The sequence below is a fragment of the Pteronotus mesoamericanus genome, unplaced genomic scaffold, assembly GCF_021234165.1.
Source record: "Pteronotus mesoamericanus isolate MK-2021 breed Mesoamerican mustached bat unplaced genomic scaffold, CSHL_Meso_final contig_78, whole genome shotgun sequence".
Classification (NCBI taxonomy): domain Eukaryota; kingdom Metazoa; phylum Chordata; class Mammalia; order Chiroptera; family Mormoopidae; genus Pteronotus; species Pteronotus mesoamericanus.
Genome location: NW_026555258.1, coordinates 8,463,590 through 8,489,549, shown reverse-complemented (window position 1 = coordinate 8,489,549; position 25,960 = coordinate 8,463,590). Strand labels below are relative to the sequence as shown.

The window sequence follows — 25,960 nt, the reverse complement described above, 5'->3', positions numbered from 1 at the left end:
CCGCTGCTCCTGCGGCTCCGAATTAAGTACCTTTTTTATGCCTGGACAGGGATGCCCTTTGGAGAGCCGCCCAGGGGCAGAGGTACCCTTTCCAGCTGGCCGCGCATGGCAGGGTGACCCCCCGCCCGCCCCCTAGCTCCGCCCCCAGCGGCGCGGGAGGGGGCGCGGGGCGGGGAGCAGCTGGCGGGGGGCGCGCCGCGAGGGCTGAGCTAGAGGCGGCCCCGAGCTCGCAGTGCAACCCGCGCTTCACAGCGTCCGCGCCCAGCTGTCCGTGCCCGTCGTGCCCGTCGTGTCCGTCGTGCCCGTGCCACCATGGCCGCGGCCATCCGCCCGCCCCGGCCTCTGCCCCTGCTCCTGCTGCCGTTACTGCTGCTGCGCGCCGACCCGGTGCGCGCGGAGAGTAAGGTACGCGCGGCCCTGCGCCGCGGGCGCAGCTCGTCAGGAGCCAGGCGCAAGGGGGCGCTGTGGCGGGGAGGCGGGTGTGCGCCGAGGAGGGTGCCTGAAACCGGGAGTGGAGGACCGGGGCAGGGAGGACCAGACCTCGGGCTTAGCGTGGAAGCCATTGTGGCCAGGACCCCGGGAAAGGAGCGCGTGGGGAAAGAGGCGCTGGAGATGATAGTGTGCTTGGGACCCAGGAGCCTCAAGAAGGGGTGCTGGGACCCAGTCCAGTGCGAAAAGGAGGTCAGCACCGAAACCCAGGACCAGGGGGAGGGGGCTCAGACAGGAGATGCAGTCCGCAGCCAAGGGAAGGGATTCCCAGGAGCTCGGGTAGCGGCAGTGTGGAGATCTGGCTCAAAGTTTCCATGGAAGGCTGATTTATGGAGGCAGACCCCGCGGTAACTGCTACCCAGCGTCTCCAAGGTTTGCAGCAGTCCCTGGGCCAAGGCTTTCAGGCCACGCTGGGAACCCAGAGTCCCTCCCCGATGAACCCATCTGGACTGGCCACGTGCCTGCCAGGGATCCCATGCATCCTCTAGAGGACACCGTGACTCCAAAAGTGACTTGAGCTGTTTTCCCCTGTTGGCTAAAAGGATCTGCCCAGGTGTGTGTCTAGCAGATCTGGGTTCAGATCCCCCCTCCACCTCGTAGCTGGGTGACCTAGGGTCTTCACCTCTCCCAACCTCTATTTCCTGCATCCTGCATTGATGATCTCTAGGTTAGGGAGGTCATGCCTGTTAAGTGTTAAATGTTTAGCACCTCACCTGGCATCTAGTAGGTAACCAATAAATGATACTGTGATTATGAAGTCTCCCCACAGGGACCCTGAAAGTGGGTGAGATCCAAAATGCAGAGAGAGCAAGCACTCAGAGTGTCAGAGCAGGGCCCCCTGAGGGTGTTCTGGAAATGAGCCAGTGAGGATGAGGACAGCACTGGAGTTAGGGAAGGGCAGGAGGGAGGGAGGGCCCTGCTCAAGGAGCATGAGGGCACAGGAGTGACTTTTCTTGAGGTCTCTCCAGCCTCTTTTCTGGATAGAAGGGAGGCTGTCCTGTCCACAGGCAGGTAAAAGTCAGGAGCCACCCACCACACAATAAGTATATGGAGCAGTGGGCATTGGCAGACCCTCAATGTGAAGATTCAGCTCACGGTATGAAGACAGGTGGGCTGCAGTCCTGACCACGTGCTCCAAAGACAAGCAAGGAATGAGTATCATTTCCATTTTATAGATGGGGAAGCCAGGGTGTATAAAGAGGCAGCTGGCTTATGAATTAAAACAAAAACAAAAAACCCCAAAACCCTAGCTTCTGGTCTTTTGTTGTTCTTTGACTGTGTGACCTTAGGCAAGTCCCTGCCTGTCTTTGGACTTCAGTTTCCCCATCTGAAAAACAATGTCTCCATTCCCTTCCATATAGGACCTTATAGGATTCCCTGACCTAGCTTAGGTGCTGGAACAAGTAAGCAAACCGTCTCCTCCCCGGCAGATAACCTGATCAACACTTTGCCCCTCATCTCTGGCTGGGAGGAAGATTTGGTCTGGGCATCCTTTGAGCAATGCAGAGAGTTGTAGAGCTTGTGGGGGAGGACTAGCATTCAAAACAAAAGGAAGACAAAGAAAACCCAATACCCTGTTTATGTAGTGAGTCAGTCAAACACTTGCTAGGTTGGGTGAGTGCGCGTGCACGTGTGTGTGTGTGTGTGTGTGTGTGTGTGTGTGTGTGTGTAGTTGTCCCAGGGCAAGATGGGGCTGGTGGGGCGGGACTCAGCACAGCCTTCCCCCAGGCACTTCCCACCCCACACTGCTTCAGCCAGCTGGGAAAAATAAAAATCAAGTGATGGGTGAATTTACTTCACATTCCTCAGCACAGCAGGACTCCTGCTGGCTCTGTAGAGAGTTGTTTTCATTATCACCCTCTCCCTCCCACATAACAATCCTTCCTTTCCAAGCCCGTCCTATTTTCCCAGGTCGCGTGGAGCCCTTGGAAGGGCCAGCCTGGGACTTGAAGTTTCATTTAGGCTCTAAAGGGTTAAGCTAGCCCCTCCTCAGGCTTTCTGCTTCTGCGAGGTCCAGGCTCCTCTCTTGCCTGTACTTTCTGGGGTATAGGGGCAGCTTCACCCCAGCTCACCACAAAACTCTGCAGCCTGCTTCTTGCCCAGTGTGTGTTAATTTTGTGTTTATAGCAAGGTCTCTCCTGAATAGAATTTGAAGTTTCCATATAAGGAAGCACTTTGTCCAGCTTGGGACTAGGAGAGGGAGTTCACAGCATCCCTGGCATTTCTGAAGGGCCATCCAGCATGGAGGCTGGTTGGATGGGTAAGACAGGTAACCACGTGAAACCCAGCCATGGCACTAGAGACCTCTGGGAGCTTGCTTTTGTGTTCCGCGTCCTTGGAATGTGGCTCATTCCCCATTTGTACCTCAGTTTCTCCATCTGTGAAAAGGCTGCTGGTGCCTCGCTTCCTCCATGCATTCAGATGTGAGAAGGGGTCTTCGGTCAGCCCCCGCACTGGGCCTGAGGATGGGAGAAGACCATGGAGGGCATGGATGGGAGGGAACTGGGCCAGGGGAGCAGGAGAGGCTGGGGGCGAGCAGGTGGCGGTGTCCCAGGCTGGATCGGATGTTCCCGGCCAGGCTGGTCCCAGGGCGTAGGTGTTGCTGTGCCTCCGCTCCAAGAGTTTCCGCCTGTGGTGTAATTGGAAACAGGCTCCGGAGTAGGCCTGGGATACAGTGATGGGGACCTGCACGCAGGGTCCCTCTGCAGGGCACGTCTTCCCCAACATTCCCATTGGCTGGGGGGACCCAGGAAGAAGCCCCAAGAGACATCCTGCATGCTGACCCCCATGCCCAGCACTTACCTTCAGGGTCTTACACAACCCTCCTGCCAACACTCGGAGGCTTCAGTGGTCCCTCCCCATCTGACAGACTTGAACACTGAGGGGTAAAAGAGCCAGGTGGGCCTGCCCAAACATCCCGGAGAGAGCCCGAGGAGTTTGGCGGGTCCGGAGTTCCCAGGTCCTTGGCCTGCAGATGGTCTGGGGAGCCCAAGAGTCTGAGGCAAGGGGGATGGGGCTGAGGCCAGGGCATCTGCTTATCCAGGTGCACCCCAGGGAAGTCTGAGGCACATCCCCCAGCTGAGAACGCATGGAGGCGGCAGGGAGCCATGGAGGTTTGTCGGGCAAGAGAGCAACAGGTCATCAAAGAGGAGCTTTAAGGAAGATGAATCCAGCAGAGAGGAGGCTGCTGTGTTGCCCAGGTTGCGATGGATGGGGCTTGAACTCAGGCTGTAGCCATGGAGTGAAGAGCAACAGAGAGAGATGAGAAATACTCTGGAGGAAGAAGTGGAAGAACATGACTGATGGGTTGTCCAGAGTAAGGAGGATCAGAGACCTCGGTTGAGCAGGAGGGTAGGGAGACGTGGGAGAAGATGCTGGGTCCAGTTTTGGACGGATGGCCTGTGGGCATCCAGGAGGAGGTGTCCAGGGCAGGGAGCTCCGTGCCTGCAGGAGGACAGGGGAGCTGGCCATGAGAGAAGAGGGAAGGCTCAACTGCAAGGTGTCACAAGTTGAACCTGTTCCATTTCTAGAATATTTCACAGTTTCAATCCCCCTCTTCCCAATTCTAGCCAGATTTCTCCATCTCTCTTCAGAAAAATCACAAGCACACCCTCTCACCATCTTATTGTGGGATTTCCTTGCAAATACCGAGGGACCTTTTTAAACACAATCCACCCACACTCCTGGGGGCTTTGGCAGTGTGTCCTGAGCAAGGCTGCAGGGAGAGATGGGCGGCTGAGGTAGGGACTTTCTTGCTTGGCAGTAACTCCAGCCCTCATGCCCAGGGCAGGTTGGCTCAGGCCCTGTGGGAGCCCCAGGTCCTATGCTCCCCCAGGACCCCCGTCTCTGTCCCAGGTGCTGGAGAAGCCCTTGCCTGGTGACTGTGAGTGGTCATGGGAGGAACAGCATGTAAAACAAAGCTTGGAGTCAGGCTGTGCTGTGTGACCCTGGGCAAGCCCCTAGTCTTCTCTGATGCTTAGGCTTCACCTCTCTAATGTGGGGTTGTGGTGAGAGCAAAGAGAGGTAGAAAATGATGTGCAAATGTGAGGGAGGGTTGTTGGCAACGTCTCTAATAGCAAGAGCCACTTAAAGAGCAGTCACTGTCACTCTGTGCCAGGCTTGGTGCCAGATGCTCTGCACACATTGACTCATTTTGTCCTCAGAACAAGTTTGTGAGGAGAAGACTGTCATCCTCCCCATTTTACCGAGGAGAAGGCTGATGCTCAGAGGGGTCAAGGCCCTGCAGGGAGACGATGTGGGAGCTGGGGTTTGAGTCCGGGATCGGCCACCACCATGGAGCTCTGCCTTCCCCCAGCTGAGCACCGCAGGACATAGTAATCACGGGACATAGGGCCCTGCCTGGGCTCCTGGCAGCTGGGGCCCGGAGCAGAGGCCCTCTTCAGACCCCTGAGGGCATCAGGACCTTGGCCGCCCCCCTCAGGACATGGCACCTCATCTGCAGAGGGAAGGAATGCTGGAGTCTGATGTGGAGGCTGCTGCTGTGGGGGTGGGCATTGCGGTGACGGGTGGTTCCAAAGGAGGAAGCCGCCCTGGCCCAGCCACACAGAACACACCCACATCCAGCCGCTGGGCTCGTAGCCCGACCTGGGGGAGTGGGTGGAAGTGGCTAGGATCACAGCAGAGCTGGGAAGGAGGCCTGGGAGTCTCGAAGAGCAGGTACTAGCGGCGATCTGAGGAATGAATGTTCAGAACACCGAACCTGGCTGCGGGCATTCACAGGCGGGGGAGAAACGCGCCGCAGTGCCCACAGCACATTTTGCCTGCTGAGGGCCCAGGACAAAGTTTGCAGCCATCGCAGCCCCTCCCCCGCCATCCTCATTCCCCAGGGACCTGGAAGTCCACCCATTCTGGCTCCGATCCCCTTAAACAAGTCATTTGATGGCTCTGGGGCTCAGTTTCCTCCTCTGTAGGACAATGCTAAGAGTATCTACCAACGCACCTACGTGGAGAAACAATCAGCCAAACAACCCCCTTTCAGGGTCACTGGTGGTAGTAACAGCTGCACCATCCAGACTACTGTGTGTGCTCCTGGCACTGGACCCAGCACAGCTCTCATATTCCATCTCAGTCCTCACACAGTCCTGTGTGGGGTAGGTACGCGTAGTACCCTCATTTTACAGATGAGGAAACTGAGGCACAGAGAGGTTAAGCCCATGGCTGCGTTCCTAACCATTGCCCCACACTTCCCCAGCACTCAGCGAGTTCCCAATAAATGTCTCCTCCCTGCACCCTGTGCCCCAGGCTTGTCTCCTGCCTCTACGTTTGCCTACCACGCAGCAGGTGAGTGAGCTTCCCACAATGCAGGTTTGCCCCTGGCTCCCCCTGATTAACCTGAAGGGTTGCCATGAGCCAGGCTCTGCCACCCTAGGATCCCTGCAAGCACCAGCCAGAGTGAGCCTCTCCCAGGCCCCCAAGGTGCCAGGCTTGTCTTTCCCCGGGATTTGCTCTCCCCGGAATGCCCTTCTCTGCCTTAAAGACGTCCCGAGGGCTGCCCTGTATCAAGCAGCCTCCAAGGATATCTCTGTGCTCTCAGAGCTCACCAAGCCAGCTTCTCCCTCCATCTATGTCTTCTGGACCTCCAGCTCTCACCCCGAGGCTGGAAGAGGCCAGGGGCTCAAAGAGGTGACTGGGGACTCCGAGAAGACACGGAGTGCCTACGGCCCTTTCCCACGGGGCCCTGAGACACGCATGGGCGCCGGGCTTGGCAGAAAGCCCAGAACTCAGTTGGGGCTTGGTGGCTTCAGTGAGAGCTGAGTAGCCATGAGCCCTGCAGTGTTTGTTAATTGAGCCATAAATAGCTGTGTCCCAACAGCCTAGAGCTCAGGGAGAGCTGGCTGAGCCAGCTTGGGAGGTGGCTGGTGGGGGCTCCCACAGCCCACCGGGTGTGTCAGGGCAAGGCAGGCCGGAGGCGGTGACTGCGCCTGGCGCCTGCCACTGGTCTCACTGACTCCTACAGGCACAAGGTTCTGCTGACCCCAGTGACCTGTGACCACAGCGAGACACTTGGGTGTGTGGAATCCCGGGGTGGGACTGAAGGATAAGGGAGGAGTTGAAGGAAACCACTAAATGGAGGTCATATTATTTCATTTGGTCCTCGCTATGAAGAGGCTAGGTATGGAGAGCCATCCGTTTCACCACCAAGGAAACGAGGCTCAGAGAGCTTATGTAACCTGTTTAAGGTCACACAGAGTACGGGGGACAGGTCTGTAGGAGAAGCAGCATGAACCAGTGATTTCAATCTGCAGCCAGATCTTCCCAGTCTGAGCTGTGTGACCTTGGACAAGTGACTTCACCTCTCTGAACCTCTGTTTCTCCCATCCAGGTATGGACCAGGCCCAACCCTGCTTAGCTTCTGAGATCGGACACGGTCAGGCGCATTCAGGGTGGTATGGCCATAGACTGAACCTCTGTTTCTTTAGTTATATGAATAAAGGCTCACGCTCACTATGTGCTAGGCTCAGTTCTCTATCTGTGTCAACTCATTTAATCTTCACAACCACCCCACAAAACAGGAGCCCATTTCACAAATGAGGAAACAGGCACAGAAAGGTTGAGTTGCCTGCAAACTCACAGCTGCTAACCCGGGCTCCAGACACCACGCCCTTCGCCCTGTGCTCTCGTGTGTCTGCAAAATGCAGGCCCGCTTACCCAACAGACACACAGCTCCTACCACAGGCCAGGCAGGCACTGTTCTGGGCATATACGAGGGAACTAGACCAAGTCCCTGCCTCTAATGGTGCCTTCAGTAGAGTAGGGGAGACAAAAAAAAAAAAAGGTAAACACAGATAATAATATTTCAGATGGTAATAGGTGCAATAAAGAAAAAGCCACTAGAAGAAAGGACCAAGAGTAATGGGAAGTGGGTGATCAGAAAAGGCTTTTTGGAGGAGGTGATATGTGAGTGATTTGAGATGAGCCAAGGAAATATCAGGAGGATTAGGGTTTCAGATTGAAGACACCATATCTGCAAAGGCCCTGAGGCTGGAGTGGGTGAAGGAAAGGGTGGCAGGAGAAGCAGGTGAGGGATGGGTGTCAGCTCACATAGGCCTCGAAGACCATCAGGACTTTGGAGGTAACACTACCCTCCCACACACAGGTGTTATTAAAGGGTGGGATGCACATGAGAACTGGCACATAGTAAGTGCCCAATAAAAGGTCTCCATATTTTTTCACTATTATGGTAAAATACACATGACACAAAATTTACCATTTTAAAGTATACAATTCAGTGGCATTTCATGCATTCACAGTATTGTGCAACCACCGCCCCTCCTTAGTTCCAGAACATTTTCTTCACTCTGAAAGGAAGCAGTCACTCCCCATCTCCCCCTCCCCCTCAGTCCTGGCAACCATTAATCTGCTTTCTGTCTCTATGGGTTTGCCGATCTGGATACTAATATAAATGGAATCTTGCAATACACAGCCTTTTATGCCTGGCTTCTTTCATTTAGCCTCATGTTTCCAAGGCTCCTTCATGTTGCAGTATGTATCAGTACTTCTTCCTTTTTTATGGCTAAATAATATTCCATTGTATGGGTGTACCACATGTTGTTTATCTATTCATCAGCTGATGGACATTTGGATTGTTTCCACCTGTTGTGAATCGTGCTGCTGTGAACATGCCTGCCCAAGTCTTTGTTGGAACACCTGTCTTCAGTCTGTGGGGTACATACCTAACAAGTAGAATTATGAGGTCATATGGGTAATTGTACCTTTTACTTACTGAGGAACAGTTGAATTGTTTCCCCCAGCAACCGTTAATATTGTAATTAGTGTTACTACATTGCTTCTATTTCTCTGTAAGGGCTGCTAACTTCTCAGCCACCTCTAATCACCTCCACAAAGGCAAGGTGGGTGGTGGGGAGGGGCCTGGATTCTGCCACCCCTCCCCCTCCTCTTTTTCTCTTTTCCTCCCCCCAGCACTGGCCTTTGGCTCACCTGAGCCCCTCTTGCAGGTGTTTGGCGACGTGGACCATGTGCGGATGACCTCAGAGGGCTCCGACTGCCGCTGCAAGTGCATCATGCGGCCGCTGAGCAAGGACGCCTGCAGCCGGGTACGCAGCGGGCGGGCGCGGGTGGAGGACTTCTACACCGTGGAGACCGTGAGCTCCGGCAGCGACTGCCGCTGCTCCTGCACCGCGCCGCCCTCCTCGCTCAACCCTTGCGAGAACGAGTGGAAGATGGAGAAGCTCAAGAAGCAGGCACCCGAGCTCCTCAAGGTAGGCTTTCTGGGTAGACAGTAGGACGGGAACGCCTTCTGGATGAGCACCTAGCGTGGGCTGGCATCAGGCTCTCCTGCCAGTGAAAAGTCCCCTGCTCTAAGGCAGGTGCTGTTAGCGTCCTATTTCACAGGTGAGGAAGCAGAGACTCCCTGTCCCTTGAAGGGAAGCCACTTCTTGCCCCAAACCATTCCACCAGTGAGTGAGAGAGGCAGCATTCTTTGGCTAGTTTACCTGAATATATAGCCCCTTACCATCTAGTCCAGTGTCCTGTATTTTACCCAAACCAGTTCCTCTGTCGGCACTTCTACGTAGTATTTTAAATTTTGCGACGTTATTGTTTTCAATTAGTAATAATATTTCCCATATTCAGGTGCCACCTCTGCAGACAGATGTTGTGCTAAGCTCTTTTTACAGGTTATTCCTCTAAATTCTTAAACTATTCTGTGAAATACGGGATCTTTGTCCTCATTTTATAGGCAAGAAAACTGAGGTTTGGAGAATTTAGGTCACTGGCCCAAGCTCTCACATAATGACATGTAGCCTGAAGTCTACAGCATACTTTATGTGAGTTTTGTGCCCACGCCCTCCTTTCCATGCACCATAGGCAGGTTCAAAAGAAGCACTGGCTCTGGGGGACACAGAACAGCCCACACCAGGGGCCCCCACCAGGACCCATGGTTTGAATAGGCATGTGCAAGCTAGATCGGTCCCCACAGCCAACCAGGCACCTTTGTGCCGTTCATATCAGGCTCAATTCAGTACTTGGTGGGGCTGGGATTTGAACACAGGTCCTGCTGTGTCCAAAGCATGTATTCTAAATCACAGTGCTCTCTTGTCTTCCTTTTTATAATGGACCAGATAACTGTGGTGCTTTTGAAAGTTTGGGGTTTTAAAAAATAATTTCTTCCAAACACGCGGGTGTCAAGAATTGTGAAGTTCAGTGAGCTGTTACCCTAGTTGAAAGCTACCAAGTTGGTCTGCCAGTTTCAGGGGTGCCGGCAGAAGTCACAAGCCTCCTGGGTCAGAGACAAAGGACTGTATTCCTCAGAGCAGCCAGAGTTTCCTTTTTCTGCCCTGGTTCTTGCATTCCAGCTCCCACAGGGAGAGGCTGGATGACACCTGCACACACAGTGGGGCGCTTTGGTTTTCTTTTAATTAAAAAAATTATTTATTGACTTTAGACAGAGAGCAGAAAGGAGAGAGGTGGGGGGACAGAAACATCAATTTGTTATTCCACTTATGGATGCATTCATTCTTGTGTGTGCCCTCACTGGAGATCGAACCCACAACCTTGGCATATTGGGACAATGCTCTAACCAACTGAGCTGCCCAGCCAGGGGACAGTGGGGTGTTTTCTAAAAGAGGTGTCCCAACTTGGAGGATCCAGATTTTTTATAATGGGCACTGAGCATGCCTTCCCTGCTCACTGTTCCAAGGCTGTTCACTGTACGATGGCCTAGAACAGACAGACAGTGTCTCCGCATGCAAGACATGAAGAATTGTCCCAACACTTGGCTAAAATGTTTTCTTTAAATTTGACTTTAGCCCCGGCCAGTGTGGCTCAGTTGGTTGGAGCATCATCCCGTAGACTAAAAGGCTGTGGGTTTGATTCCCCATCACGGCACATCACCAGGTTGTGCGTCTGATCCCTGCTTGGGACACATACAAAAGGTCGACCAATCAATGTTTCTCACATCAATGTCTCTGTCTGTCTTTCTCTCCCTCCCTTCCTTTCTCTCTAAAAGCAATGAAAAAATGTCCTCAGGTGAGGATTAAAAAATAGATAAATTTAACTTCAGTTTAATTTTTCTAACAACTGAATGGATACCAAAACTCAAAGTTGAGGCGGGTGTTGAATTTTAGGCCAAGTGGCCTCTTGACATCTTGGCGGTCGCTGGACCGCACTGTCTCCTTGGGGCCCCTCTGGGGCTCTACAGACTCCAGGCACTGAGGCCATAGGCCAGTTTTCAGTTACAGGGACAAACCCAATTTCTGCTCAGGTCCGCTTCTCAGTAACTAAATAACTTCTCAAACTGTCGGACATGAGGATACTCAAAACCTTTTCATAAAAGCTGGCAAATTTAGTTCTTACCACAAACCTTGGAGCGGGAACTTCGGGTCCCAGCTTTACTTGTGGAGGAGACTGAGGCCCAGGGAGAGATTATGACTTGCCTACAGTCACACGAGAAGAAATTGGCAACACTGACATTTGAAGTCAGGAATTGTCTGCTGTGGCCCCTTGCCCATGGGAGGGGACCCTAGGCAGCTCTCTTAGTCAGGAGCCCATTGTCCCTTGGGCCTTTTTGGTGCCCAGCAGCCTTCGGGGGTTTCATTCAGCCTTATAGGGCTGGAGCAGGGGCAGCGGGATTGATAGCAGGTGGGGTTGTAGGAGCAAGAGAAGATATTCTGCCTTGTTAATGCCCGGGGAACAGAACCGGGTACGTGAGGGACACCCAGAGAACCCCAAGGGGAGAAGGGGGCAGGGGAAGTATGATGCAGGGCTGAGGCCTCACCCATGTGGCGTGGCTCTCCCTCCCTCAGCAGGAGTGCTCTCTGGGCAGCCCCTCAGGAGAAGAGGTTGGAGGAAGCCCAGGGGGAGGGGGATAGAGCACACCTGCCTTATACCCGCCCCCTGTCCCTACCCCATCCCTTCTCCTCAAGCTAAGAAATCCAGCTCTGATTTGGCCTTAGTTGCTTGACTCTTGAGTAGGAGTGAGAGGAGCCCAGATCCCCTCTCTTGGGGAGGTTGGCTGCAGGGGCCTGCCTCTCACCGCTTCACCTCCTTCCCTTGCACACAAACCAGACATGACCCCACCCTGGAGGGATCCCCAGTCTTGTAGGGACACAGCTCCTGGCCCCAATAATGGCAGTGTGATTGGTGCTGGGTTGGGGGATATCCCAGGGACTGTGGGGACCAAGAGTACTGGGCTTTGAGGGATGTGTAAGAGTCCCTCGGGCAGAGCGGAAACGAGGGCACTCGGCGGGAGCAGGTGCAGTGTGTGACACAGGGTGCCTCCCGGCCCTCTCTGCTGCAGCCCCACCTTCTGCCTGCCAGTGTCTCTAACACAGCGCCTCTCAAACTGCCTGTGGTGCAAGACCAGCTGTTTAAAACATCTGTCACAAACCCGTATTTTTGTAAAATACTCTAAAAATGAATTCTTAGAAAAATCAAGCATGCACCACACTAATCCAACATTTGACTCCTAAGAGTCAACAGATACAAAATTGCTCTGTCAAATGGCTGCAAAAGGCTATGAAAGCCTCTCTCACTTTTCATAATCATTTCGTCACAGGCAGCAAGGAGCAGTGTGGGCCGGTGCCGGTCCACAGACTGCACTCGGGCTGGCACACTTGAACATACCGCGTCTCTTCCCACCGCCAGTTCTCGGCACAAGCTCGTCCCTGGCCCGGAATGCCTTTTTCCCGCCATCCTGGCTTCCTCAGAGCTCAGCTCAAACAAAACTTCTTCCTGGCTGACTTCACTAATCTATACCCGCTCCCAGGCACGGTCACACCTCGTCAGAAGGACCCAGGCACCTGAGTGTTACTGTCTGTGTTCCCAACCTGGGTGCTTCTCTGTTAGTCTCTGCATTCCTTGCCAGCCTGTGAAGGGCATGAAGCCCCATGTCTGTCTTGCTCATTACTGTCCTTAGTGCCTGGCCCAGCACAAACGTTTGCTGAGGCTGAAGCGGGTAGTAGGGACAGACCAAGGGGTGCCCAAATGCCAGGCTCCGGGGGTGACAAGCCACACACGGGCGGTGGGGAGCCACAGGAAGTTATCTAGCAGGGGAGAGACTTGCGGTCAAAGCTTAGCTTTGGGAAGCCAGTTTTGGTGGCTGCAAGTCAGCAGAGTGAAGTTGGAAGGTTCCCATTTAGCCTCCAGTCAGGGGTCATTATTGCTGATATTCATGAAGCCCTTGCTGTGTGCTGAGCCCTGTCCAGACGTTACTGCTTCTCACAACCCTGGTGACCCCTTTCCCAGAGAAGGAAGCTGAAGCACAGGAGGGTCGATGTGCATGGCTCTAAAGCTATGCTCCGCAAAGCCCTGCGGGCACCGTGCAACCTCAAGGCCTGAGCAAGGCTGGCGGGGAGCTGAGGAGGCTCAAAGCCCTGCCCCTGCTCCCGTCAGAGCCCCCCCCCCCCCGCCCTCCTTCTGTTTTAGAGATCTCAGTCTGCTCAGAGAAAAGCTCTCTGGCTTCAAGCAGCTTGAACACCCCTGGGAGAGTGGGAGTAGGACTGCTTTGGAAATACAAGCCAGGACCAGGCGGGAGCGCTGGCCTGCTCAGGCCCTCGGGAACGCGTCTGGCCTGGGAGTGGGGCCGTGCTGGAGGCGGGCTGGAGGGACGGGCCTGCCACGAAGCCAGGGGGAGCTGCTTTCCCAACCTGCCCCGTGTGCCAAGGTGTCCCTGACACTCTTGCTGGCATCCCAGCCACCTGGAGGGAAATGTCCTATCCCGATGAGGTGTGACAGAGAGGGGGAAGGGAGAGGCAGCTATGGGGAAGAGCTCTGGGCTGGGCAAGGGAGACCCGGCATCTGCCACTGACCTGTTGTGCAATCCCGCCTTCTTTCTTGTCCTCAGTTTTCCCATCTGAACACAAGACAGGAGCAGTAAGACTTGACAAAAAAGAGGTTTGGGTTTTACCAAGCTGGGTTCTGCTCCCGGCTCCACCATGAAGCCCTTGGGTGACCTTGGGCAGGTCACCTCACCTCTCTAAGCTGCAGCTTCCCAATCTATGTGATGAAGATGAACAATGTCCAAACCCTGTCTTTGGTTGGGCCCCCGAAGCAGACCCTGCGGTGAATGATCCGTGTGCAGGTGTTTTATGGTGGAAGTGCTCCCAGGAGGAACTGGTACCAAAGTGTGAGACGAGGGGGCAGTAAGGGAAGGAAGCCCAGCAGGGCTGTGGCCTCTGGCCAGTGCCAGGCTCAGCCCCAGGGCTGCTGGGGTATGAATGACAGCTCAGTTGTCCCACGGGGACCAGGGAGCTGGCTCTTAGGTGCCCACACCAGTCAGACATTGCCTAACAGCTGCCCCAGGAGGACAAATGCTCTCGGACATTTGGGAACAAAGTAACTCTTTGAAGAGTCACAGATGCAGGCCGATACAGGGGCACATGCAAGCCAGGCACGGGCACAGGACACAGCAGGAGGGATCCCAGGGGGGTGGTCAGAGCCTGCCACTGCCTCCCTCCTGAGGTGTTGTGAGGAGTAAGTGACGCAGCTCATTAAAGCCCCTAGCACAGCGCCTGCCTCATCGTACGTGCTCAAAAGGGGGAAACTGTTGGCTTTCTTGTGATTCTTAGCAGGCAGGGCCTAGTGGCCACGGAGGGCCCGAGAAGGCCATCCTGAGGAGCTGGGGTCCTGGAGGTCTGCGCTGCAGTGGGACTCCTCTGCCCACTTCGTGCGGGACCCTGTGCGCCGTTCTGTCCCTAACCCTCGGCCTCCCCCGCAGCTGCAGTCCATGGCGGACCTCCTGGAGGGCGCCCTGTACAGCATGGGCCTGATGAGAGTGCACGCCTACGTCCACAAGGTGGCCTCCCAGATGGACACGCTGGAAGAGGTAAGGGCAGGGCTTGAGCCAGGGGCCGGGCCGGCGCACGCTGGGGGCTGACGGCAGTGTCAGGAGGGAGCCTGGTGGCTGTTGAAAGCTGGACTCCGGCAGAGCACAGGGAGAGGGGGACACAGGCCACAGGGTGCAGGCTGTGGGGAAGAGACCTGATGGGCTCAAGGGCCTGCAGGAAGCCAGAAGGCCGGGTGGAGAAACTGAGGCGCTTGCTGGTTGTATGAGAGGGATGGGGAGGGGGCTGGAACTTGGAGTCGTCCTCAGTTCACCAAGACCAGGACCCACCCGTGGCAACACTCCAGGGCCACCACTGACATAAATACCACGTGAGCAGTGCCCCCCTGAGGTGGTGAATCAGGGTGCAGGACTGGCTGAACCCACGAGGGGCCAGGCTTGAGGCACCTACCGCGGAGACAGAGGTGCTGAGCGTCTTCTCCGGGTCAGAACAACTTTGCTGGAGGGCTGGGCAGACAGCTGGGACGGCCCCCTGAGGTCAGGGACAGAGGTGGGCAAGCACGAGGGTCCAGGCTGCAGGTTGGAGGTTTGCGTCTGTGCTGGCACAGCCTGGCCTCCGCCTGTTTCCTTCATCCGGCCTCTGCTGGGAGCCTGGGGATGTGCAGCTGCCCGGAGCGGGTGTGGGGGCTTCCTTCCCCAACTTCCTTTCCAGAGGGAGGGGGCACCTGGGCATCCTGTGCCCCAGTGTGGGAGATTAACCCCTTCCTAACCTCAAAGTTGAAGTCACAATGGCTTTAATTACTCAAAAAGCGTTTGGTGAGTATCTCCTATGGGCCAGGCCCATGCCAGCAAGGGAGAAACTAGTAATGATTGAATTCCTACGGTGCACTAGTGTTCCCTGGGCACCAGGACATGCCAGGCTCTCCTGTTTCCGGCTCTGCAGTTATCCTTCGACTTTTCCTCCGGTGATCTGAGGAAATGTTAACTCACTTCACATGACTATAAAAGCCAGACAGTCTGGAGGATATGTCTGCTGGGCCTGGAACCAATCAGAAGAGATTGCTACAGCCACAAAGAAATAATTTCTAATTATCTTCTGTTTTGCATTATCTGTGCTTTACTTCTGTTCACTGAGTGATAATTCTATGAAGGAAACAAATTTTCCTTTGCTAACCTGGGAGGGAAGAGCCCCGCTCGGGGGGAGCTGGCTTCCCTTGTAGCAGAGGTTCTCCGCCCGGGGCCGTTTTGCTCCCCAGAGCACAGTCGACGATATCTGGAGACATTTGTGGCTGTCACAGGTGGGGGGAGGTGGGTGGTGGATGGCACCGGCTTCTAGATGGGTAGATGCCAGGGATGCTGCTCAACATCCTATTGTGCACAAGACAGACCCTGCCTTCCCGCCCCAAACACAACTGACAAATGTCAGCAGTGCTGGGGTTGAGAAAGTCGCCTTATGCACGTTGACTTCTGTCTTGCCTGCGATCTAGTTTAGAACTCACTTTCTACTTCCTTAGCATTTCTGGTCCTCACAGTCACCTTGATATTTAGTTGTTATTATGATAAACATCCTCATTTAATAGGCAAGGAAACTGAGGCTCAGAGAGGTCACATCACTCACTAGCTCAGGGCTACTCAGCCAGGAAGTGGAGAGCAAGGATCTGAACCCAGCTCCGTCCAGTCCTGCCTGCTGCCCCTGGGGCCCTGAATTTCTTCACTCCCAGGGCTGACTAGACATCAGTCACTTGTAGGTTATCTTCTCCTCTGTAAAAATTTATGGCAATGAAATTCTGAACTCGTGAGCTCCAGGGCTTCACAGCAGGGAGGTGCTTCCTGCTTCTGACTCTAGCTTCCACTGCATCAGCTGAGAAGTAGGCTCAGAAAAGGGAATTCTACACATACCCCAGGCCTGCTGGGGGCTTTAGGGACCTGGGGCTCATACCAGGCCACCCAGCTTTCCAGAGTCCTGCCCCATGGACACTGCCAGCCTGGGCAAGAGCCCAGGGACAGGGATCCCTGGGTTAGAGGGTCCGCAGAGAGGAACATGGCAATTCTGAGCCGTCCTGTTTCCAGCAGGATTCAGGACCAGGGGCCATGAGGGGGTGGCTGGGGCTGCTAAAGCCAGGCAGGGTCCCCGGCAAGGGGGAGACAGGTGGGCAGGAGAAGAAACCTGGGGATAAAAGCGGGGTCAGTGCTGTGGGAGGGGCCACCACCACCCTGGAGAGAAGCCAGGGACTTGCGGACCAGAAGGGATCAGAGACTCACCCCTGGCGAAACTACAAAGACTTTCATTGTTTGAGCATTTTATTAAAAAAATGTATTTATATACTTATGAGTCACTTGTGAAATTAGAATGTAATTTTAAAGTAGCAAAATGTTGGTAGCAAGTTAAATCACGAATTCGTAGGGACGGGCTAAATACACCATGGCCGGTCCATCCCGCGGCACACTGTGTGGCCGCAAAGGAGTGGCGAGCACTGCATGCGCGGACATGGAAGAGTTCTCAGGGCAGGGTCAGGTGAAAAGGCAAAGTGCCCAAGAGGACAAAACAATTGGCTGAGAAACAAAGGTGGGAGGAAGACACTTTTATACCCATTTGTATCTTTAATTTAGTACTGTGAACATATTTTATCTGTTTTCATCCATTCACTCTTTAAATAAAAAATAACTGCAGGGTCTCTTAGCAGCATGCTTTCTTCCAGCCATGCTCACGGGTGCTGCCCCCGTCCACAAGAATGGGCAGCAAAGCCCGAGGGCGGGAGCCGGGGTGTCCCGCCAGGCCCGGGGGTGGGCGGCTGTGAGAGGAGGCCAGAAAGACCTCGGGTCCCGCCCCCACAGAGCATCAAGGCCAACCTGAGCCGGGAGAATGAGGTGATGAGGGAGAGCATGCGCCACTTCAGCGAGCAGCTGAGGCACTACGAGAACCAGTCGGCCATCATGATGAGCATCAAGAAGGAGCTCTCCAGCCTGGGCCTCCAGCTGCTGCAGAAGGACTCGGCCGCAGCCCCTGCCCCCGCCCCAGCCGCCGGCCCTGATAGCAAGGCACAGGTGAGACTGTGGCTCTGATTACGGCTGGGCTTGGGAGCACCGTGTGTCAGGACCTCGGCTGGGACAGGGCTGGAGAGTCCATGGCAGGGTGGGGTGCAGGGGTGCCCGCCGTTCCGCGAGAGCCATCGGCAAGGGGAGCTGGGGGCAGACGTGGGGATCCAGCCGAGGGGTCTGTTTCCTGAGTCAGGCATTTGGCAGAATTCGCATTCCTACTTCCAAACCAGGGGGGACAGGTCGTAGAGATGACCCTCCCTGCCTGGGCCCCCCCCCCCAGACCAGGTCTGCTGCAGGAAACCACTTCAAGCCGCCCCTGCGGTGGCTGGGCCCCTGGCTGGGTCAGGCCTGCTCAGGGGTAGATAGGCGACGCCTCGGAGACCCCTGCACACGAATGCCATGTCCCCCACCCAACCTAGGGGGAAGGGCTCCTGCCGCAGGCCTCGAGACGTTCCTGCTCAGGCTCAGAGCTCAAAGCAAGCAGAGGTTTTGTCACCAGCAAAGCCACCCTCGACAAATAACACACCTTTGTGCAAATTTGACGAAGGCCCTCCTCTGGGCAGACAAACTGCAGTAAAAGCTCTTCTGCAGGGCAAATAAATTAGAAAGAGGAGCCCCTTTGAGTGGACAGATTGTACAAAGTCAACTTCCTATGAGCGACGCACACCAGAGCGTATGGCAAATGGAGTAAGACTAGATCTCAGCCCCATTCGTGCCCCTTCGGCCAGCCACCTGCGTGTGTGCAGGCACAACCCGCGCCACTCACAGCCGCCTTGTTTTGGGTGAGCGGGGGATGAAAGGAGCTGACGTTGTAGAATCCTGCTTTGAACCTGACTTCCTCACAGACATTTTCCTAGTTTATCCCATAACCACCTGTGAAGAGGGTGATCATCGCCTGTTTGGCAGATGAGGAAACATGGAGCAAGGTCACACGGGGAGAGGGTGTCTGCGCTGGGACTGGAAGGGGTTGTGTGTGCCAGCCGAGCCTGCGCTCTTGGTTGCCACCCCCCAGCCTGTGGTAGTGCGTGGAGGAAGCCTGGAGCCTTGGCCCAGGCTGGCTTCCTGCTCATTCTCCAGCCAGTTCCACAGGTGCGAATGATTCACGCACAGATCTAGATGCTGCTCCTGCTGTATCTCCTGAAGACTCTGCCTAACAGTGGTGATGTCTCAGGCCCTGGATTCCTGCGCCAAGCCAGCCTCGAGGACATTGAGAAGGAAGTGAAAATAGCAAAATTCACAAAATGTTAGAAACTGCATGCCCTAAGGGCAATGCCCCTCAAGCAGCTGTCCCAGTCGTCCCAGGACCGAAGGGTTTCCCAGGACGCAGGGCTTGCAGTGCTACAACTGGGAAAGCTCCAGGCACACTGGGATGAGCTGGCCACCCTGCCTCGGGGCCTGAGAACCTCTCCTCTGTCCATAAACAAAGACCAAAGAGTGAGAGAGACAGAGCCGGAGAAGTTGGCCTGCTGGTCGGCTCCCTCCCCAGGGAGCTAGCTGACCATTATAGTCAGCACCCTTCGGGGAGTGACAAGAGTTAGGAAATGGGACAGGAATCTAACCGATCAGGCTGGCCTTCAGGCCTGCAGGGGAGCTAAAGAGCTGAGTGGGGAAACTGAGGCACACCCCTGTCATGGATGTAGCCACTATGGGAGGAAAGCTGTGGCTTGATGAGCAAGTGGGATGTATGGCCTAGAGCAACACGATCACTTCCGGCCCCCACATGCTGAGCCTCCGTGACAGCCCCCACAACGTCCCTTCTACCAGTCTCCGTGACTGAGACCTCTCTTCTCTCCCAGGACACAGCTGGAGGGAAAGGCAAAGACAGCAACAAATATGGTGGCAGTGTGCAAAAGAGCTTTGCAGAGAGGGCCCTCCCTAAACCTCCTAAGGAGAAGCTGCTGAAGGTGGAGAAGCTGAGGAAGGAGGGTGGCCAGGGCCGATTCCCCCAGCCCACAGCCAAGCCCCGGGCCCTGGGCCAGCAGCAGGCGGTGATCCGAGGCATCACCTACTACAAGGCGGGCAGCAGGGAGGTGACGGAGGCTGGTGAGTTGGAGGGGGATTGGAACCCTGGGGAGTCGGGGCTGCTGATGGATGGCCACGCCCCAAGGATCTCCCGCAGGGTTCCAGGGTCTTCTCTGCAGCCCCAGGTTTCAACCCCACTGCTTCCTGCTGGTGCCCTTTGCTTGTGCACACAATGGCATAATATTCCCTCCTGGGGTTGTTGGGGGTGAAATGATATGATCAGCACAATGGGCCATTCGGTTCCTTTCCGGTATTCACAGCCATCTCTACCCTCGCTGGACTTTCCCTCCTTCATTCAGAGATTTGCTGACGGTCCACACGGTGTACCTGCCGTATTGCCCAGAGATTCTGCCTAACATGGAGCTCACAGTCTTGGGGGGGAAACCATACCCACGACCAGGCAGCTGCCGCAGTTGGGGCGGGGCTGCAGCCAGGCCAGGGCTCTGAAAAGTGACACAGCCCTTCGGGGCGCTGCCTGGGAATGGATGGCCTCTCCAGCACCTCCCACTTCTTATCTCCCCAGAGGAGGGCCCACACATACCTATATTTTTCCTGCAGCCCCTTGCTGGGTCACAGTGAAGGACAACAAAGTAATTCATTGAGAAACAGGAGACGGAAGTTCCAGGAGTACCCAAATCCTGAGCCATCCCCACTAGTGTGGCTCCTGACTCTCCCTCTGAGACCCTCTGCAGACGCCTGCCCTCCTCAGATGTCCCTGAGAAGGGGCCCAAGCCAGCTCCACTTTCCTGGGTCCTGCTGACCACCTCCCCCTGAGAGGCCTGGGAGGCAGAACTGTGAGGAACCCCTCTCCTTCGAGAGCCCCCTCAATTCAGGGGCCTCTTCCCCCAGCCTCTGGTGCCAGCTGCTGGCCCTGCGTCCTGCCAGCTCAGCCTGGCCTCTGACCCCCGGCTGGGACACTGCCCGAGAACAGCTGCAGGCATCTGACTGCCCGCGCGCCCCGTGGGAAAAAGCCCCCAGCCGGCAGGCTGCCGAGGCCAGGCCCCCAGGGGGGCCCCCTGACCGGAGGGTGTGCCCGTTCCCAACAGATTCCAGGGGCTGCTCTGCGGTGGGACCTGGGTGAACCTCTGTGCAAAGAGGAAGCCCAGCCCGGAGAGCACAGGGAGAGATCAGGGCACTGTCCTAGAGTCAAGGAACCTCAGTGCACCAGCTGGGGGCCACCCCATCACGGTAACCTTGACACCTTTCCTTTGGCCCTGGCACCACGATTTTCTGAGCGCTTTCACCCCGCGTTGCCCTTGGCCTGGGGAGTAACCAGGCTCAGAGACGAAGTCACTGGCTCCAGGCCTCACAGTGAGTTGTTGACACTGGAGACCAGGTCAGCAGGCTGCAGAGCCTGCCTTAGACGCCTTCACAGCTCTGTCCCTGGAGCTGAAGAGTCTTTGTCTCCTACTATGTGGCATCGAGTCTTCCCGATTCCCCTACCCAGAGCTCATCCATCCCGGCCCAGAGAGGCGTGTGGGTCAGGGACCACCCAGGTGGCTCCACACGAGGTCCCATGGATGCTGAGAAAGCCCTTCTGTGAGCCATGCCCATGCAGGCAGGGCCAGGAGAGAAGGGGGAGGCATGCCAAGAAAGCCGAGAGAGACAGGAGAGAGGAAATGAGCGAGAGGAAAGAGGAAGACAGAGACCTGGGGTCTGGACGGTGACGGGAATTCGGGCGCACCTGCCCCTCCCTTGCATGAAGCATCAGACACTAGGTAAGAGAAACTAGAGGGTGGGCTCCAGGGGACAGGGCTGGGAGAAAGTCTGGAGAAGGCTCTCTGCCTCCTGGAATTGAATCCCGGAAATGAAAGAATTGGTACAAGGTGCCTGACACTTAGGAGGGAAAGGGGTCTCATATACGGCAGAATCTGTGCAAATGTTTTGTATACATTTTCCTCTAATCAACAACAGCCTAACACGCTGGGCCTCATGGCTCTCATTTCACCGAAGGGGAAGCTGAGGCCGCTCAGCTGTGGGCTCGGAGCAGGCCAGCAGACGCGAAGCCCGCTTTTCCAGGCCTTCGGCTCTTGGGACCCTCCCCGTCCCCTCCCCAGGGCCCCAGAGCCAGGAGCCCAACTGGCCTGGAGAGGATCCCACGGAGCAGCAAGTGCAGCGAGGATGTGAGCTCAGGGTCTTCTTTCCACAGACAACGCTCTCAAGGGCACTTCCTGGCTGGAACAGCTATCGCCCAGGGTGGAGGGCAGGCCACCAGAGCCCAACTCTGCAGAGCATGAGAAGCCTGGGCCCAAGGCCTCGGAGGGACCAGACGTGGCCCCTGACACCCCCGCCTCAAACTCAGCCATCACCCCTACCCCGGCCACCAGTCCCCTGCCCACTGAGCCACCTCCACACCCAGAGGTCCCCAGCCAAGGTGAGTAAGCCCCTCAGGTCCGCAGACTCCTCCCACGCCATGGGCCAGAGCCAGCCTGCAGCCTTTGTAAGCCCTTGAGCTATTTTTACATGTATAAAGGGTTGTAAAAAAAGAAGATGGGGCAAAAGTATGTGGTCTGGGAAGCCTCAAATGTTTACTATCTGATCCTTTACAGAAAAAGATTGACAACATCTACAGTGAAACCAGTAGTATTTTCAACCAATTCTTTTTTAAAAGTCACCTAGAAGTCCATCGTCAAATCCAACAACTATTTTCCCGTCTTTATTTCCTCTGTCTAGTGTTTGGCTCTGTTTTCAGATCTACATTTGTGGTTTTTGGCTTGTGCCTTTTGGTAGAAATTGTCCTCGTAAAATCATCAGGCCCAGCCCCCTGCAGAGCAACTTGGCGCCCATGGCAGCGAGCCGTCCTTGGTCCGAGCACACACTCCATTTTTAGGAATCCTTCCTCAGGATCCATCAGCGATTTGGACAACAGCTGCAGCTTAGCTGGTTTCCTCACAGCCTATTTCTAATGTCAGAAAACTGGACATAACCTGCAGGTCTAATGCTGAGGGGTCTGGTTTAATAAATTCAAGGGCGCAGCTGTGTGGCGGCCTGGGCGAGCCCTGAAATCACATCATTGAGAGGCCCTTTAATGATGCGAGAAATTGCTCAGTGGAGGGGGAAAAAACAGGGTACATGAAACTATATTCAGAAGGACCATAGGTTTACATGCTTGACTGTACATGTGAAGAAAAGGAAGGAAATACAACAGGTTAGGAAATTCCTCCAGATAATGGAATTTTCGAGTGATTTTTATTTTCTGCTTTTCTGAGTGTTCCATGTTTCTTGCAATGATCAGATGTTGCTTTGATCATGAGGAAAGAAAAAAAAGGCTGCACGCGACATGTCAGGAGGGATTGAAGTTAGACCTAGGGAGCGTTCCCAGGATGCTCTGACGCGGGGAACGTGAGTACCAAACGCTGTGCCCCTCACTCCCCACAGGCAGAGAGCCCAGCTGTGAGGGTACCCTCCGGTCCGTGGACCCCCCTGTGAAGCACCACAGCTACGGGCGCCATGAGGGAGCCTGGATGAAGGACCCCATGGCGCCGGATGACAGGATCTACGTCACTAACTACTACTATGGAAACAGCCTGGTGGAGTTCCGCAACCTGGAAAACTTTAAGCAAGGTCGGGGACCCTGGAGGTGGGAACAGGGAAGGGTGTGGGTGGCCCAGGAAGAGTCCCCCGTGGAGACTTGGCCCTCCCTGCCTTGTGGTTTCCTGTGGTCCAGACTTCCCCAGCCTGGCCTAGCTCCAAATGGTCAGCCACCCCAAGGAGGGGAGTCTGGCAGCACCCCCTATAGGCTGGCACAGTGCCAGGAGCTGGAATGCCCCAGCAAATGAGATGGGCATGGCCCTGCCCTCAGGAGTGGAACTCACTGTGGAGGGAAACAACGCTTCTAGCTTCCACCAGGGCTTACCGTGTGCCGATCACCCTGTGTGAGTCAGCTCTGTTATCTCTATAGCTCCAGGAGGTGGGGGTTATCCTGCTTCATAGGTGAGCAGGGCCCCGGGCCTTAGAGTTGCTGCAGGTCTGGGCAAGGAAGGACAGAATTTTGGTTATCAGATCTGGGGCATGGTGGGGGAAGGGGTCATTTAGACATGACCCACGCTCCAGAAATGCAGTCTTATGTGGGAGGCAGAGACTCAAAAGAAACAAGTGGAGTACAGTGTTAGAGGGAGAGCTCAGGGGGCTGTGGGGAGCCAGCCAGGAGATCAAGGAAGACTTCCCAGAGGAGGTGGTGCTGAGCTGAGCCCTGGTGGAGGAGGAGGAAGAACAGGGAAAGGTGTTCTCGGCAGAAGGCCCAGTGTGTGCAAAGGCTTGGCAATGCAAGGAAGCACAGTGGCATGGGAGGGAGGCGGGGGAGGTGTATAAGGAGAGCGTGGGCTGAGGCAAGCCCTGTGTGCTGCGTAAAGGGTTTGGACTCACCCTGAGAGCTGTGGTGTCACAGGGTATGACCTGGAACTGCTAAAGTCCTTCCTCTGCCAGATCAAATTGACCTGGTCCCTGCCTCCAGGGGCACATAGGCTGATGTGGGAAAAGCCCGTGAAAGGTGCTGAGACAGAGGGTTAGAGGAAGCCAGAGGAGAGGCCCTCACTCAAGCTGGGGAGATCAAAGAAGGCTTCCTGGGGGAGGTCACATTGGCCCAGGGCTCTGAAAGATGAGGAGGCATTCCCCAGGCCCATAGGATAGGGAATGGCAGTCCAGCAAAAGGCACGGGGGCTGCTGTCAGCCTGTTTCTAAGTCCTGGCTGGGCCATCTCATAACTGGGTGACCCTGAACTCTCTGAGCTGGTTTCCTCCCCAGCTGATGGGTTACTGGAAGTTCTTCCTTCGTGGGACTGCTCGGATAAGATGTTTGGCCCAGCTTCAGGCTCATGGAACACTCAGTATCTGGCTTGCTGAGCCACCCCAGAGCCCTAGGTGGCCTTGCGGTCCCTGGGTGGGTTGAGGGCTACCAGAGGCCTTGGTGTGACCAGCCGCCCTACACACGCAGGCCGCTGGAGTAACATGTACAAGCTGCCCTACAACTGGATTGGCACAGGCCACGTGGTGTACCAGGGTGCCTTCTACTACAACCGCGCCTTCACCAAGAACATCATTAAGTACGACCTGCGCCAGCGCTTCGTGGCCTCCTGGGCGCTGCTGCCCGACGCCGTGTATGAGGACACCACGCCCTGGAAGTGGCGCGGCCACTCAGACATCGACTTCGCCGTGGACGAGAGCGGCCTGTGGGTCATCTACCCCGCGGTGGATGACAGTGACGGGGCCCAGCCCGAGGTGATCGTGCTGAGCCGCCTGGACCCCGGGGACCTCTCCGTGCACCGCGAGACCACGTGGAAGACGCGGCTGCGGCGGAACTCGTACGGGAACTGTTTCCTGGTGTGCGGCATCCTGTACGCCGTGGACACGTACAACCAGCGGGATGGCCAGGTGGCCTACGCCTTCGACACACACACGGGCACCGATGCCCGCCCGCAGCTGCCCTTCCTCAATGAGCACGCCTACACCACCCAGATCGACTACAACCCCAAGGAACGGGTGCTGTACGCCTGGGACAACGGCCACCAGCTCACCTACACACTCCACTTTGTGGTCTGAGCACGGACCTGTGCGCACAGGAGAGGAGCGGCAGTGGGCACAGGGGCTCTCCATAGGGACTCCATCAGCAAGTATTTACTTGGGACCAGGCCCAGGGCTAGGGGCCATGGCATATGGCGTAGCCAGCCTAAAGCTTCCTTAGCACCCAGTGGCATCATCTTGCCTCCACTTGCAGAGCACTGGGCCAAGAGCTACACGTGCACTAACCCACTCCATCCTCCCCACAGCACCCTTGGAGGTAGAGACAGTCCAGCCCACTTAACAGGTGAGGACACTGAGGCTCAGAGAGACAGCGCCCTATGCCTCAGTAGCCTCTGTTTGGAGCAGGCAGCCTGCTGTTACGACAGCCTCATTTTACAGATGAGACTGACCGTGCTGTCCCCTACATATAAACCTCTCCCTTCCCTCCTAATCTCTCTTGTTCTCGAAACACTGCCTCCCTTCCCAGGGCTTCTGAAAATCAGAGGCCCTTGGAACCGATGCACTAACGTTGGGTGGAAGCCAGGCTCTGTGTGCCACTACAGGCCCCCGTTCTGGCGGAGCTGTTGGTGGCCCTGGGCTTCGGGCCCCTTGGCTAATGTCCCTGCTCCCTGCCTTTGGGCAGCCCTCCCACCCTCCCCCACCCGCTGTCCAACCACATTCCAAACCTCCATGGTCACCCAGCCACTGAGTAGAAACCACACCCCGAGAAAAAATACCAGCCCCCCGTTCCAAGTTCCCCTCCCTCTGTACTCATTTTTATTTTCTCTTCTTCATCAGTGTTGTCATTTGTTTCTGCAGCAGCAGCTGAGAAGGCTGCAGGCAGCTGCCTGCCAGCAGCAATTCTGCCAGGGTGGGGAGCTGGGCCAGGCCCGAGGCTTCCTCTCCACCCAGAAGTGCTGTCTTTGGTCACATATCCAGGCCATGAGACCGCTCCCCAGTCCCTCCCAGAGCCTTTGGGCCTGGGGTCTACCTTGACCTTTCTCTCTGGGCCTGTCAACCCACAACCTATATACACTCAGGGATGCCTCCAGGTCTGCCATGAACAAGACCCTAGGTGTGAGGCCACGTGGGGCTGGGATGAAACAGGTTCTCTTTTCCTTGTCAGCCCTGACCTGGGCATTTGGTGGGA

General features: G+C 55.8%; 1 protein-coding gene across 1 annotated transcript; it reads left to right on the top strand.

Annotated features, from left to right (window-relative positions):
• The first annotated feature begins 312 nt into the window (after positions 1 to 312).
• OLFML2A (olfactomedin like 2A) lies at positions 313 to 25,215 on the top strand. The gene is made up of 8 exons (XM_054584882.1): positions 313 to 405; positions 8,466 to 8,729; positions 14,186 to 14,293; positions 17,087 to 17,296; positions 19,087 to 19,333; positions 21,462 to 21,686; positions 22,691 to 22,876; positions 24,245 to 25,215. Exons 1-8 carry the CDS (start codon positions 313 to 315, stop codon positions 24,847 to 24,849), a joined length of 1,938 nt encoding a protein of 645 aa, XP_054440857.1. The 3' UTR covers positions 24,850 to 25,215.
• The last annotated feature ends 745 nt before the right edge of the window (positions 25,216 to 25,960 follow it).